This window comes from Heterocephalus glaber, unplaced genomic scaffold (genome assembly GCF_053883595.1).
Source record: "Heterocephalus glaber isolate CG9 unplaced genomic scaffold, H.glaber_assembly_v1.0 deba00001451, whole genome shotgun sequence".
NCBI classification, from domain to species: Eukaryota; Metazoa; Chordata; class Mammalia; order Rodentia; family Bathyergidae; genus Heterocephalus; species Heterocephalus glaber.
The window spans coordinates 6,358,154-6,372,829 of record NW_028258301.1 but is presented as its reverse complement, the minus strand read 5'-3'; the positions used below and the strand labels follow the sequence as shown (position 1 = coordinate 6,372,829).

Sequence of the window (14,676 nt, the reverse complement as noted above, 5' to 3'; positions counted from 1 at the left end):
GTAACCTATGTATTATTGTGTGACATGATATGCTATAGGTGTTAGTAATTAAGGGTGGAATAAAGTGGTGGATGCCTGTGATCCTAGCATTCAGGAGGGTGAGGCAGAACAATGAGTTTGATCCCCAAAACAGAAATCAAAGATTGGAAGAAAAGAGCCATGATTGCCTAGATGTAGTAGAGTATTGCCTAGAAGTACTCTAGAGACTGCCTAGAGATCTAGAGCATTCATCATATTAAAAGCTTACATTGACATAGCTTGTGAATTTAGTTACATAATAAATTCTGACATTGTGGAAAGTCAAACATATCCAGTCTATGTTAATGGCGTAGTTCAATCGCAGCATTATCCCAATCTTAGATAAATAAAATGTCTCAAAACTGGGAGAGCTGGAATAGAAGCCTTAATGGCCTGGCTCCAGATTCTGCTCTTAATGCTTACAAAATCAGTTATGAAGTTTATTTTGTTTAGTTTGCAGTGCTGGGAATCAGACTCCAAGGCCTAATGCGTGCACCCTACCGGTGAGCTACTGCTACCACCCTGAAGCTGTGGCATTTAAAAGAGAAGATGCTTAAATCACTTAGCTCATTGTGTAGTTCTCAAACTTGCATCTGAATCACCTGGAGGACTTGTTGAAATACAGATGACAGTCTTCTGTCTCTAGGATTTTAGATTCAGTAGTCAGTGAGGGCAGGCATTTTTTCTTTTCTTTTTTCTGTACTGGGGATTGAACCTAGGGCTTTGGTTTGGTATGGGGTTTTTATTTTGTTTTGTTTTGAGACAGGGTCTCACTCTGCAGTTCAGGGTGACCTCCAACTCATGGCACCACCACGCCTAGCATTATTTGTTTCTTGAACAAATTATTGGATGCCATTCTAAATAAATGAATGCAATCAGTCACCCATTCCTGTCAGTTTTACCTCCTGAAGAGCCCTCTATCCTGGTCTAATTCTTCTATAACTTCATCTCAAGCCCCTGGTCCAGGTTTGTTTCTTGTCTTTCAACTAGTCTTCTTCACTCCAGAGTCTTACCCTTCGAATCCTCTCTCCCTGCAAAATCCAGAGTAATTTTTCAAAAAGGCAAATGTTTTGTCAATCCCTGATTTGAAACTTCTCATGGTGTAGCTGGGTGTGGTGGTGCATGCTTAATCCCAGCAATCAGGAAGCTGAGGCAAGAGGATCACCATGAGTTCGGGGATAGCTTGGGGAAGATAGTTCAAGGCCAGCCTGCATTACATAGTTAAGACACACCCCACCCACCCAGCCCCCTCTCAAAAAACAAAATAAAAACAAAAGAAAGGCAAATTTACAGACCCGGAACCTGTCTTGCTTTATTCTCCAAACTGGCCCTGACCTCTTGACCTTCCTGCCTCAGCCACAGCATAGCTGGAGCTACAGGCAAGAGTCCCCGTGCTCAGCGGAACCTGCATTTTAACAAGGCTTGCGAATGATTCATCTCTGCAGACCGCGAGCGAGTGTAGGAAGCAACTTGCGTGTAAGCCCATGCAGGTGTAGTCCATGCGGACTCCTGCTTTAGTACTGGTTGCTCTCGCTTCCTACTTCATCAGTGTGAATTCTAACCCCAGGGAGGTGTGCGTGTGAATGTCTAGCTAGATTCTAGACACTGTTTTCAGACCCAGCTCATCTACTCCAGGAAGCTTTCTAAACCCTCTGCAGCTCTCTTGCCACGGTTTCTAAAACTCCCACATCTCTAACCGATGGGCAGCAGAGTCTTCTTCGTTGGCCATTACTTAACGGACGCCTGCTGTGCGCCTAGCTGGATTCAGTGCCTGGCTGGGGAGAAGGCGCTGAGCTCTCCCACTGCTAGGATCGCCCAGCCCCGGGCCATCCAAGGCCAGAGGTTGTGTGCAGTCCTAGAATATTTTTCCACCCTCGCTCTGCGCGGCTTTTCAGAGCCTTACGGCGCCCTCCTCCCTCCCCCTCGCCGCGCGGGCGGGGACCCACGGTTCCGCGCCGCCTCAGCAGCCCGAAAGCAGGACCCCCGGAGCGGGACCCAAGCGGCCGCCCGGCCCTGTTCTGGCTCGGACCCGCATGGAGGGGACCGTGGAGACCCAGACGCTTGATCTGCGGGACGTGGAGGGCAAGGTGGGCAGGAAGACCCCAGAAGGGCTGCTCCGCGGGCTTCGAGGAGACTGGGAGCTCGGACCCTCTGGCGCCCTGCTGCTCCCGGGGGCGCCCGGCACCAGCCACGGCCTGGGGGACAAGATCCTGGCGCTGAGGATGGAGCTGGTGAGTGTGACGTTTGGCCAAAGGGACAGACTCGCCCACCAGAGTTAGGCTGGAGGCGAGGGAGTTAAAAACTCCCCACCTAACTCGTCAGGTTCCTTCCAGGATCATTCCGTAGACCCTGAGATGCCAGCGGCAGAATGACATCCCTTAATTATCCCCCACGGAGGAGTAGGGTGTTGATGGATCCTAAGGGCTGGGAGTAGAGGCACAGGTTTTTTTTAAGTCTTTTTTTTCTTTCTGCCAAATAATTGGGAGAGGGGAGATGAGGGGTAGGAAATACTGAGAGCCTAGCCCAGCCCAAATTCTCTTCCTCCCCACAGAGGGCCACCTACTCCTCCAGCCCCAATTATTATAAGGCAATCAGTTGTTTTGTTTTGTTTCCCCCCACCACCCCTTCTGCAAACTGGGAAAGTGTTTGGTTCCTGTGAGGCCAAATGTTATGACAGGATTTGGCACAGAAGAGATTGGGGTGGTGGCGTATCTATGAAAACTGCCTGGGGCTGAAAACAGCTGTCTGTCTCAACATCCCCCCTGTGCCACTTAAATTACTGGAAAGTTCTAGGCCTATAGTGGAAACCTGAGAGCAGAGCAGCAGCACAGTCTGTGTGGATCCTTCACCGGCTGTCTTTTCCTTGCACACCTCAGGATCCAGTGCGAACTTTCCTGAGGAGAAGAGGAAGCAGCAGCCTTCTCCTCTCCCTGGAGTTGCTCGTCTAGATTCAGAGCCAAAAGGGCAGCTGGGGCCCCAGCAGGCTCCCCAGGGCCCTGGTTCTGGGGAAGGGGGTGATTTACACCTGCCACCACTTTGCAGCCAGTTCTGAGAACTGAGGAATTGCCAGCGGCTTCCTGGCCCAGAACCAGGAGCTTACAGTGAGTTTGTCAGCTAATAAGTCTTCCTGGAGCCCCACCATGTGCCCAGATCTCCCAAGCTGATCTGGGAAGGAGCAAGAGGAAGGACGACTTTTGGGAGCTCCCAGACCAGTCTAGGCTGGATAGGAGAAGCCCCAAGAGTCTGGTGGGTGGAGCAGTCAGGGAAGACTCCCTGGGGGCAGGACTTGAATGCCAAGTGTGCACTTGGCCTTGAAGGTTGGAGGTGAATGCCACATTCTCCAGAGCAGGGCTGTGACTGTACCATGGCGGGGAGGGGGAAGGGGCTCTCCCCTCTGCCTCATTATACAAAGTTTAGCTCAGGGCCCAGAAAGAGCCTGCTAGTCTGCTCTGCTTTGAAAATGAACTTTTACCTAAGTATACCTGCCAGGCATCATGCTGAGCATCTTACATGATATTCTCTTAATATAGCAGTCCTGTTAGATAGATGATACTTTATAGAGGAAGAAACTGAGGCACAGAGAGGTTTATTAATTGCCCACACTCATGTACATAGTAAAAAACAAAGTCAAGGCCAGGGATGTAGCTCAGTGGTGCCACGCCTGCCTCACCAGCACAAGGTCCTGAGTTTGATCCCTGGTACCAAAAAATAAAAAGCAAAGTCAGGATTTGAACCTGGATTATCTGACCATACTTTACATCTTTATGGTTGACACCTCCTTTGTGCCAGACATTTAAGCACATTTTGTGTCTTTGAAATGAACATAGTGGTCATCATTTCCCCTGTCACAGATGAAACACACTTGCAGATGTTCAAGAGCTTGCCTGAATTCACTCAGGGAATCTGGAGCCAGGCCTGACCTCTCTGGTTCTCACTCTTTCCTGTCTTGGTGGATATTACCCATTTATAAACCTTAAGGAAGGCTGGGGATTTAGCTCAGTGGTTCTACTGCCTGCCTCATAAGCGCAAGGTCCTGAGTTCGATCTCTGGTACCAAAAAAAAAAAAAAAAACCTTTAAGGGAGTAGTATATTTAACTTCTTATTTTTTCTCCCTGTACTATTTTTTTTTTATCCAGTCTTGCCATGTAGCCCAGGCTGACCTCAAACTTGAGATCCCCCTGCCTCAGCCTTCTGAGTGCTGGGATTATAGGCATGTACCACCATGCCCAGCCGTCTCTCTGTATTCTTTCTTTTTTTTGGTACCGGGGATTGAACTTGGGACCTTGCACTTGTGAGGCAGGCACCGGAACCACTGAGCTAAATCCCTGGCCCTTCCTCTGTATTCTTGACCCATCTTGCCTGGGGCCTGAGACTGCACATGAAGAGCAGAGGGGATTCCTATCCCATTCCTTGCTCCCTCCTGGGCTAGGATGCCACTGATCTCTTCAAGAACTCTGCCTTGCCCACAGGAGGTACCCAAGAAGGACCAGGGTTTCCCTTGAAGCCAGGAGAGGCAGGACTGGTACACCCTCTGAGGAATGTCCCCATCTCCCTGTACTCCTTATAGGGAGGGGCAGGGCTCTCCTGGAGACTGAGGTCAGCCCTGCCTCTTGCCCTCCTCCCTTCTGCTTCACTCCCCAAATCAGAGTTTGGGTAAAGTCAGACCCTAGGATCTGTGGAAAGGAGGAACAATAGCAACTTCCCCTCCCACCTTCTCCCACCCAAAGAACTGTTGCTAAGACAACCCACCTCCACAGAGCAGTTTATGAGAAAGCTTTAGGAGGGAGGGGGAAGGCAGGAGTTCAAGTCCTGGCTCTGCTTCTGAATTATTTTGTGATCTTAAGTAGGGTCCTGTCTCTCTTTTTTCTCCCTGGGTGGGTAGGAGAAAGGGGGAACACTGGAACCAGACAGTCTGTAAGACCCTTTTGGGTAACAACAGTATTAGAATCTCAGTCCACCCCCAGGGAGCTAAAACTGGATCATCCAGGCTCTTACCCAAGGCCCTGATTTGGATTGAGTAAAGAGGGAACCATACCCAGGACTCCAGGGCTGGGCAGAGTCTGATGTGCATCTGGAGAGGAGTAGGGTGCCTGCAGCCCCTCGGGAAGAGGATTGGGTTGGAGTAGCCTCCAAGGCTGCATTTCTTCTGAGCTGTTTCCAAAGAGATGGTGTGAAATGAATGTTTCTTTTTCTGGTAAGAAAGCCTTGCTTTCTTCTATTCTGGGGAGCGATGCTGTCACAGTAAGGGGATCCCACTGTCACAGGATTATGGAATCTCATCCTCAGATTCATTTCCCAGCAGTGGGCTACAGCCCGCCCTGCCTCTGGAGACAGGAAAGCAGCGAGAGTCAGAACTGAATGTGACTTCACCAACCCTAGGCAGAGCACCCGAAATGAACTGGCCAGGATCTGCTCTCAAGGAGCTCACAGTCTGGCTTTAGGGAAGGAGGGAGACAGACTAGCAACTCCAGTACACAGTAAGTGCTGCTTGAGCCCAGGAGGGCCTCTCTTAACCACGGAGTGAAGTGAAGTGTTCTGACTGTGCCACTGGAATTGGCCGGGGGCACACACTCTGGTTAGAATGCTGTCTGGCTCACTCTACGTGATCTTCAGTCTCAGCTTACTTCTCTCATCTGGGAAGAATTTCTGACCTCCCTGGGTTGAATTGTGGCCCTCTAGGCACTCACAACCCTCTGTGTAGCAGCCATTTTCCCTAGCGTTTGTCTCCCTGAAGTTGTTTCATTGTCTTTTTTTTTTTTTTTTTTTGGAACCGGGGATAGAACTCGGGTCCTTGCGCTTGTGCAGCAGGCGGCGAAACCACTGAGCTAAATCCCTGGCCCATTTATTTGGTTTCTTGAGACAGGGTCTTACTATGTAATTCAGGCAGGGCTTGAACTCACTATGTTGCCCAGGCTGGCCTGGAACTCTCAGTGATCCATCGACTTCAGCCTCCTTGAGTTCTGGTATTACAGGCATGCACAACCATGCTTAGCTAAAAAAGCACCCTATTTTGTACTACAAAAAATGCTTACAGGCCGAGTGTGGTGATGCATGCCTGTAATCCCAGCACTCTAGGAGGCTGAGGCAGGAGGATGACAAGTTCAAGCCTAACCTGGGCTACTTAGCAAGACCTTGTCTCAAAATTTTAAAAATGTTGGGAATATAGCTCAATCCAAAGGTTCTGGGTTCAATCCCCAGGACAATACACACGTACATGTACACACACACAGGTACACCAAAAACAAAACTCTCAAAAGTCTTAGGAATTGGGAGCACGAGGTATTTCTGGAACTGGGGGCACAAATAGGGCTGAAAAGAATGGATTGCTTGAATGTCTAAGAATCATGTTCTAAGATTCCTTTTCTCTGTGCAACCAAGTGTTACTGCTCATTTATCTAGCAGAAGGCTGGAGATAAAAGTTTTAGGAAGAGTAGAATGAGACCAGAATGAAGGGAGGAAGGAAGGAAAGAAGGAAGGAGAAGACACAAAACACAGCAGAAGTGTTTTAAGTATGAAAACATACATTCATTCATTCATTATTTATTTATGCCATAGAGAGGATTGAACCCTGGAATAATGAGCTATATCCCCCAGCCCTTTTTATTTATTTCTTTAGTTTTGGTTGTTTGAGACAAGGCCTCTCTATGTAGCCCAGGCTGGCCTCAGACTTGCAGATATCTTCCTGCCTCAGCCTCCTGAGTGCTGGGATCTCAGGTGTGCGCCACCACACCTGGCCACAGCCCTTTTTATTTTGAGACAGTGTCTCACTGAATTGCCTAGGCTGGCTTCAAACTTGTGATCCTTCTGCCTCCACCTCCTTTGTGCTAGATTTACAGATGTGCACCCCCATAACTGGCTGGTGTGCTCTCTCGCCTTCCTGCCTGCCTTCCTTCCTTCCTTCCCTTTTTTTTTCTTTCTTGGTGCTGGGATTAAGCCCAGGTCCTTGGGCAAGTACTCTACCACTAGGTTACATCCCTGGTACTAATATGAGGACTTTTGTTAAATGCATTTAGTTTGGTAATGGACTACGACAGTTGTTTTCACTCTTTAATATATTTGTCTACTGCAAACATGTACTAATACAATTTTTGTTTTTTGGTACTGGGGATCGAACTTGGGTCATTGTGCTTTCGAAGCAGGTGGAGGAACCACTGAGATAAATCCCTGGCCCTACAATTTTTAAAAGATAAAAAATTAATATATTATCATTACATTATTATATATTATTGTTAACACATTCAGACAGATCTGAATGCTCCTAAAGAGATAGAACATGTGATATGTTTGACAGCCTCAGTAGGCATGGTGGTGCACGCCTTTGATCCCAGCACTCAGGAGACTGAGGCAGGAGGATTGCCACCAGTTCAAGGCCTGCCTGAGCTACACAGCAAGACCCTGTCTCAAAAAAACAAAAGTGGGCTGGGGATTTAGCTCAGTGCCAGCATTGCAAGCACAAAGTCCTGAGTACTATCCCTGGTATGGGGGCAAAAGAAAAAAAGAAAGCCTTGAGAGGGAAATTTAAATAGTTGGGGAAAGGGGTTGGGGAATGACTTACTGATAACTATATAGTGAACTAAGCAGAATAATACTACTAAAGAAAACAAAGTTGAAAAAATATATATACATATATATACCTACATATAACATTATATATAATATATACATATATATACATACATATATATATATATATATATATATATATAAAACATTACTAGGTTGTGAGTAGCTTTTCCAAATTCTAATAAGGCAAACACTCAGTAATTGTATTGCCTATTGGGAGGAGGGGAGAGGGAAGTGTGTCTATATGGCAGGAAGAGGGGAATGGGTGAAAGTTAAGTCCTTAATCTCCTGTAGTGTGGGAAGTCAATAAGAAAATGCCTAAACCTTGCCTAGTATGGTGGGACATGCCTGTAATCCCAACACTCTGGGAGGCTGAGGATTGAAAGTTCAAGCCCAGCCTGGGCAATTGGTCAATTTAGCAATTTCTCAAAACCCTGTCTCAAAATAAAAAACAAAAAAGGGATGAGGATGTAGCTCAGTGCAAAAGCCTTGGGTTCAGTCCCCACTACCACACACATACACACACATGCATACATACACACAAAGGAAAAGAAAAGAAAAAGGAAAGATGCCTAAAATTTAAAAAGAAAGGAGCTGGAAGAAAGACAGTCTCTTTTATAAATTGTGCTGGAAAAACTGGCTTTCTACATGCCAAAGATTAACACTAGACCCATATCTTTTACCAGGCACTAAACTAAAATTGAAATGGATCAAAGATCTAAATATTAAAACAGAAACACTAGGCCGGGGATTTAGCTCAGTGGTTCCACTGCCTACCTCTCAAGCGGAAGGTCCCAAGTTCGATCCCCAGTACAAAAGAAAAACAAAACAAAACCAGAAACACTAAATCTGCGTATCAGATAGAATAGTTAGAACGCTTGAGGACATTGGTATAGGCAAGGACTTTATGACAAAACCCTAATCACACAGGAAGTATCACAAAGAATCAACAACTGGGATCTCATCTTATTAAAAAAGTTTTGGGGGCCAGGGCTTTAGCTCAGTGGTTCAGGTGCCTGCCTTGCAAGCGCAAGGTCCCAAGTTTGATCCCCAGGACCAAAAACCCCCAAAAACAAAATAAAAAAGTTTGTGGGGGGTTTTTTTGTGTTGTTTTTTTTTGTTGTTTTTTGTTTTTGTGGTACCGGGGATGGAACTCAGGGCCTTGTGCTTTTTTTGGTACCGGAGATCGAACTCGGGTCCTTGTGCTTGCACAGCAGGCGTCAAAACCACTGAGCTAAATCCCCGGCCCTAAAAAAGCTTTTGCACAGTAAAAGAAATCACCAACGGAGTGAAGAGATAACCCACAGAGTGGGGAAAAAAATTTTGCCAGCTGTTCCTCAGACAAAGGACTAATATCTGGAATATATAAAGATCTTAAAAAAAAAAAAAATCAGAACCCCTCCCAAATATAAAGACCCAGTCCAAAAATGGGCATCTGAAATGAATGACACTTCTCAGATGAAATAGAAATGGCAAATAAATATATGGAAAAATGTTCAACATCACTGGTCATTCGAGAGATGCAAGTTAAAACAACCTTGAGATTCCATCTCATTCCAGAAAGAAGGGCTGCTAACAAATCAACCAATAACAAACACTGGAGGGGCTGGAAGAGAAAAGGAACCCTTCTCCACTGTTGGTGGGAGTGTAGACTGGTGCAACCACTGTGGAAATCAGTGTGGAGATTCCTCAAAAAGCTAAAACTAGGGCCAGGGATTTAGCTCAGTGGTTCTGCCGCCTGCCATACAGGCGCAAGGTCCCGAGTTCAATTTCCGGTACAAAAAAAAAAAAAAAAAGTGACAAAACTAAAACTAGAGGTTCCATTCGACCCAGCTATTCTCCTCAGTATCTTCCCTAAAGAATTTAAAACATCATACTACAGTGATATATGCACACCCATGTTTATAGCAGCACAGTTTGTAATAGCTAAATCTTGGAAACCACCCAAATGCCGATCAACCAATGAATGGATAAAGAAGATGTGGTTTGTTTTTTTTTCAATGGAGCACTACTCTGCCATAAAGAAGGATACACTTCAGACATTTATAGCTAAATGGATGGACCTTGAGATCATACTCTTAAGTGAAATAAATCAGACATACATGTTTAAATTCTGCATTGTTTCTCTGGTACGAGATACTGAAAGTGTAAATAAGGACCAAAATGTACAATAGCTATTGGGAAATGGAAAGAAAATGTTCAAATGAGAAGAGGAACAAGGGAGGAGGGAGAGGGAAAGGAAAGAAGAGACAAGAAAAAGAATAGACAGAAAAAAATGGAAACAAAGCTTTTGTAAATGAGAAGAAGGGCTGAAGGGAGGGGAAGGGAATGGGAAAAAAAGGAGGAAGATATATCATGTACAGGTACAAATTCCCTATGATGAATGTTATCTTTATGTATATCTAAAATGTAAGGGGGAAAAAAAGCAAGAAGCTGCAATATACATGTTACTTTGAGGCTAGGAGGCAAATGCCAAAATAACCAGCTAAAGCAATAATAGCAGAGCAAGAAAAGGAAAAAATGGAAATAAAATCTTTGTAAATAGGGAAGGGTGGAGGGGGTGAATGGAGGGCAGGGGAATGGGGAAAAAATAAGAACCAAGATACATCATGCATCATGTAAAAGTACAAGATCCCAATGATGAATGTAACTATATTACATACCTAAAATGTACCAATAAATTAATGGAAAAAATAATAATAGCAGAGCAAGGTGCACTGTCATTCACCTGTAGTCCCAGCTACTACTCTGGAGGCTGAGGCAAGAGGATCACTTGATCCCAGAAGTTCAAGGATACCCTGGGTTACATAGACTTTATCTCAAAGGAAGTAAAACAATAAAAACAAAAACAAGTTAAAAAACAAAACCTGGGCTGGGGATTTAGCTCAGTGGTTCCAGCGCCTGCCTCAAAAGCGCAAGGTCCCGAGTTCGATCCCCGGTACCAAAAAAAAATAAAAAAATAAAAAACAAAACCTAGCCAGGTATGATGGTATATACCTGAAGTTCCAGCATTCTGCCAGGCTGAGGCAGGAAGATTACAATTTTTTTGGGGGGGGTGCTGGGGCTCAAACTTGTGACCTTTTGGTTGTGAGGCAGGGAGTGGAACCACTGAGCTAAATCCCTGGCCCTATTTTTAAAAATTTAATTTAATTTTTTGAAACAAGGTCTTGCTATGTAGTTCAAACTGGCCTTAAACTGACCATGTGGCTCAGGCTGGCCTTGAACTCAAGGCAATCCTCCTGCATCAGCCTCCCAAGTGCTGGGATTACAGTTGTGTGCTGCCATCCCTGGCCAGCCTGGGCAATTTAGAGAAACTCTGTCTCAAAATTAAAAGTAGGGGCCGGGGATTTAGCTCAGTGGTTCTGCCGCCTGCCTTCCAATCACAAGGACCTGAGTTCGATCCCCTGTAACAACAACAACAAAAAAATCAAAATTAAAAGTAAAAAAGGCCTGGAGATGTAGCTCGGGATTCAACTGCAAGTTCTACAAAACACAACAACAATAGAAAAACTAATAGTTTCCTTTGTGGAGTTGGGTTTAGGATTAGGATGGAGGAACTGTTAGAAATCTTGTGAAATGCACCCTCTTTATATGCACCTATTAATTTGATTAAAGGTGAAACTAAATTTTTTTTATTTTGGTACTGGGGATCGAACTCAGGACCTTGCGCTTGTGAGGCAGGCAGGCAGCATCACTGAGCTAAAGCCTTGACCCGAAACTAAATTTTGAAAGTTATGCTGTGGCAGAACCTTGGGTTCACAGAAAAGTATGCTAGCAGTGAAGCTGGAGTGATGGGCAGGGCCGTATTATGATAGGATTTTGAATGCCAGCTGCTAAAGTGTTTCAACTTCATTCTCTAAAAGCAGCACAAAGCAACTCAATCCCTCTTGAGCAGAGGAGGGACAAGTTCAGACTCGCACTTGGGGAAGGTAACAGTGCATCTGAGTCAGGAGGGACCCTAGAGATTACCCAGTAAATCTAACTTCCTTCCAGTTCGGACAGACAGTGTGCAGTGGAGGGAAGCGGGCACAGTGGGGTTCGGACCCTTCTTTGCTCTGGCCAGCCCTTCTTGCCTTGTCTTGCTTTGGGTACCCTGAAAGGACTAGGAAACCAGGTTTTCTCCCTCTTTATTCCTCAGTGTCCACCTCCATTTGGCCCAGTGCACTTCCCAAGTACATTAACAACCCTAGCAGGTTATTCTTTGGCTCTTTCAAAGCTTTATTGGTGAATCTGGACCAGTTCAATAGTTAATACCCCAAAGCCCAGTCGGATTAGATTGGGTCAATTAATTAATTTACAGTGGCAAAGTTTCACATTTATTAAAGGTAGGAAAAAACACAAGGGTAGGGGAACAACAAACTGCAGAGTGAATTTTTTTGGCCAAAGAAAAAGGGAGGGAGAAAAAAAACAAAAACAAACCATGCATCCTACAGCCTAGGGTGACCATCGTGAAGAAGTGGATAGCTGGGAATGGATTTTAATACTTAACATTTATTAAGACCTTACTCTACGAGGCACTGTGCTGAGTACTTAATAGCAGTTCAGAATCTTCACAGCCACCTTGTGAGGTGAGTCATCATCCCTGTTTTACAAACTGGAGCTCAAAGAAGATAAGATAGCTGCCCACAGTCTTCTAGCTCATCAGTGGTAGAATTTTTTTGTGGTTTGGTTTTGGTTTTGGTTATTTTTGGTACTGAGTATTGAACTCAGGGCCTCATGTGTGCTAGGCAGGCAGGCTACCACTCAGCTACATCTCCAATCCAAGCTGAAATCTTAAATAGCACTCTGCTTGCTTCCAAAGCCCACTCTCTGAATCATCCTGTTTCCATGCTTCTTGAAAGTGAAGCATGGTTGGTTGGATCACAAGGTAGGGGTCTCTGGAAACTCCAGGGAAACCCAGAGCCCAGAACCTGGGACTAATTCCTTCTTCCACTCCCCCAGGCTTCCCTGCGAGCCATCGACGTGAAGATCCTGCAGCAGCTGGTGACCTTGAATGAGGGCATCGAGGCAGTGCGCTGGCTGCTGGAGGAGCGGGGAACGTTGACCAGCCACTGCAGTAGCCTCACCAGCAGCCAATATAGCCTGACAGGCGGGAGCCCGGGCCGCTCAAGGCGGGGCAGCTGGGACAGCCTGCCAGATACCAGCTCCACTGACCGACTGGACAGTGTCTCTATTGGCAGCTTCTTGGACACCGTGGCCCCCAGAGAGCCAGATGAACAGGGACCCGCTGGGGCTCCCTGTCCCGAGATGGATTGGGCAAAGGTTATACCTGGTGAGGAGAGGGCCAGGACTGATGTGGATCTGACAGCCACCGGGCTAGAGAGCTTGAGGGCTTTGTGGAAGCCCCTGGGAGAGGGGCTGCAAGGTGGACCACCCGAGCCACCAGAGGATGAGAGTGCCACGCTAGGCTTTGAGGCTCACTGGTACTGGGGACAGTGTCAGGATGATGTGACCTTCTTGTAACAACTTTTGCACCCTTTTGTATTCCTGTGGCACTTTCATCCTTAGACCTGGTCTCTCAAAATTTGTTCTCCCTCGGGCTGGGGATTTAGCTCAGTGGTTCCACTGCCTGCCTCGCAAGCGTAAGGTCCCAAGTTCGATCCCCGGTACCAAAAAAAAAAAAAAAATTTGTTCTCCCTCAAATCTGGGACTAGGAATAGGCTACACTGAAATCCATTACCATGGAAACCTGGCACACCATTCCTCTGGTCCCTGGAGAGTCTCCATCTTTATCCCTCAATTATTCGGTCCCTAGAGCTCCTTCCATAGAGATGCTGACTTTAGATGCTTGGGCTGTGGCTCTTTGTGCGGGGGCGGGGGGGGGGGATGTCTCCATCTTCTTTTCGCTATGTTAGGATTTTAGACCCAAAGGAGATCATTGATGAAATGGTAGGGGTGTAATTACCTCCACCAAAGTCTAGGAGCTTTGTCTTCTCTTGGCCAAGATAGAGAGTTGAGGGACATGAACATTCAACCCTCCATGGATTTGTTCTCCCAGAAGCCTTTGGAGTTGGTAGATCCACCCCTTCCTATCTGTTGAGTAATAATAACATTTCCTACCAGGATGGACCAGCCATTCTGTACCAATCCTTGGATGATATGTGATCAGGATGTCTGAGCCCCTGCTCCTAAGTGAGACCAATTACTTAATGTCTATACCATTACTTCTTTTGAGTGGGAACATGTCACCCCTACTGACAGGAAAGATTTTCTTTGGAAGATATGTATGCTGCTTTTCAGACAGGATGTTCTCATTTCATCCTGGGGGGTCTCATTTCCTCTGTGGCTGCATCCCTCTCTGGTACCAGTACTCTTATCTCTGTTCTTTTAGGGAGCTCTCAAGTTTGCTTGCCCACTCTGCCACAGACCCCTGTTTCACCTTATTCCTGGCCTGCCCCTTTGCTGTTTTCTGACTTCATACCTCCTGCTCTATTTCTGTGCCTCTGTAACTTCTCAGTTTCCTCTTCTGACTTCAGTCCTTTTATATGCAGATGAGTCCTGGTCTCACCACACTGCAGATGGGAGCTGGAGAGGGAGAAACTTGAGGGTTTCTGAGATTATTCCAGAATCTTGGATGCTGGGGAGGTGTTATCTTCTCTGAGTCTGTGATTACCCTTCCCCCACCCTGTCCAGCTTTCCACCATTTGGTCACAAGGACGCCTGCCTGAGGTTGGGACAACAAGGAACCCCCTTGTCTGGGCTACAGTGTGGGGGTGTGGGTGGAAAAGACAGAGGCTCTTTGGTCCCTGGGGCCCACCCAAAGGGACGGGCAAGGGAAATTCCTTCCTTGCTCTCTCTCTTACAGCTGGCCCTTGACTCCTGGGACCTAAGAAGGGAGCAGGGGACCACCTCTGGGTCCAAGTCCCAAGGTCCTAGCTAATTACACCAAAGAAAGAATTCAGGGAAACTGCCAACCTGGGGCTAGGGAGGGGACAATCCCAGATAGTAGATTACTTGGGCTATGGCTGATGTCAGAATGAATTCTTCAAAATTAACCTTCTGAACCCCAGGTAATCGTCCCTATTTTTGTTGGCCCCTGTCTTTCCTGGGCTCTAAAACTAGATTACTAGAGGGGAAAAAGGGGGGGAATAAGGA

General features: G+C 46.3%; 1 protein-coding gene across 1 annotated transcript; it reads left to right on the top strand.

The window, feature by feature from the left end:
• Window positions 1-1,479: 1,479 nt before the first annotated feature.
• Lurap1 (leucine rich adaptor protein 1) lies at window positions 1,480-13,501 on the top strand. The gene is made up of 2 exons (XM_004872954.4): window positions 1,480-2,249; window positions 12,523-13,501. Exons 1-2 carry the CDS (start codon window positions 2,052-2,054, stop codon window positions 13,042-13,044), a joined length of 720 nt encoding a protein of 239 aa, XP_004873011.1. The 5' UTR covers window positions 1,480-2,051; the 3' UTR covers window positions 13,045-13,501.
• The last annotated feature ends 1,175 nt before the right edge of the window (window positions 13,502-14,676 follow it).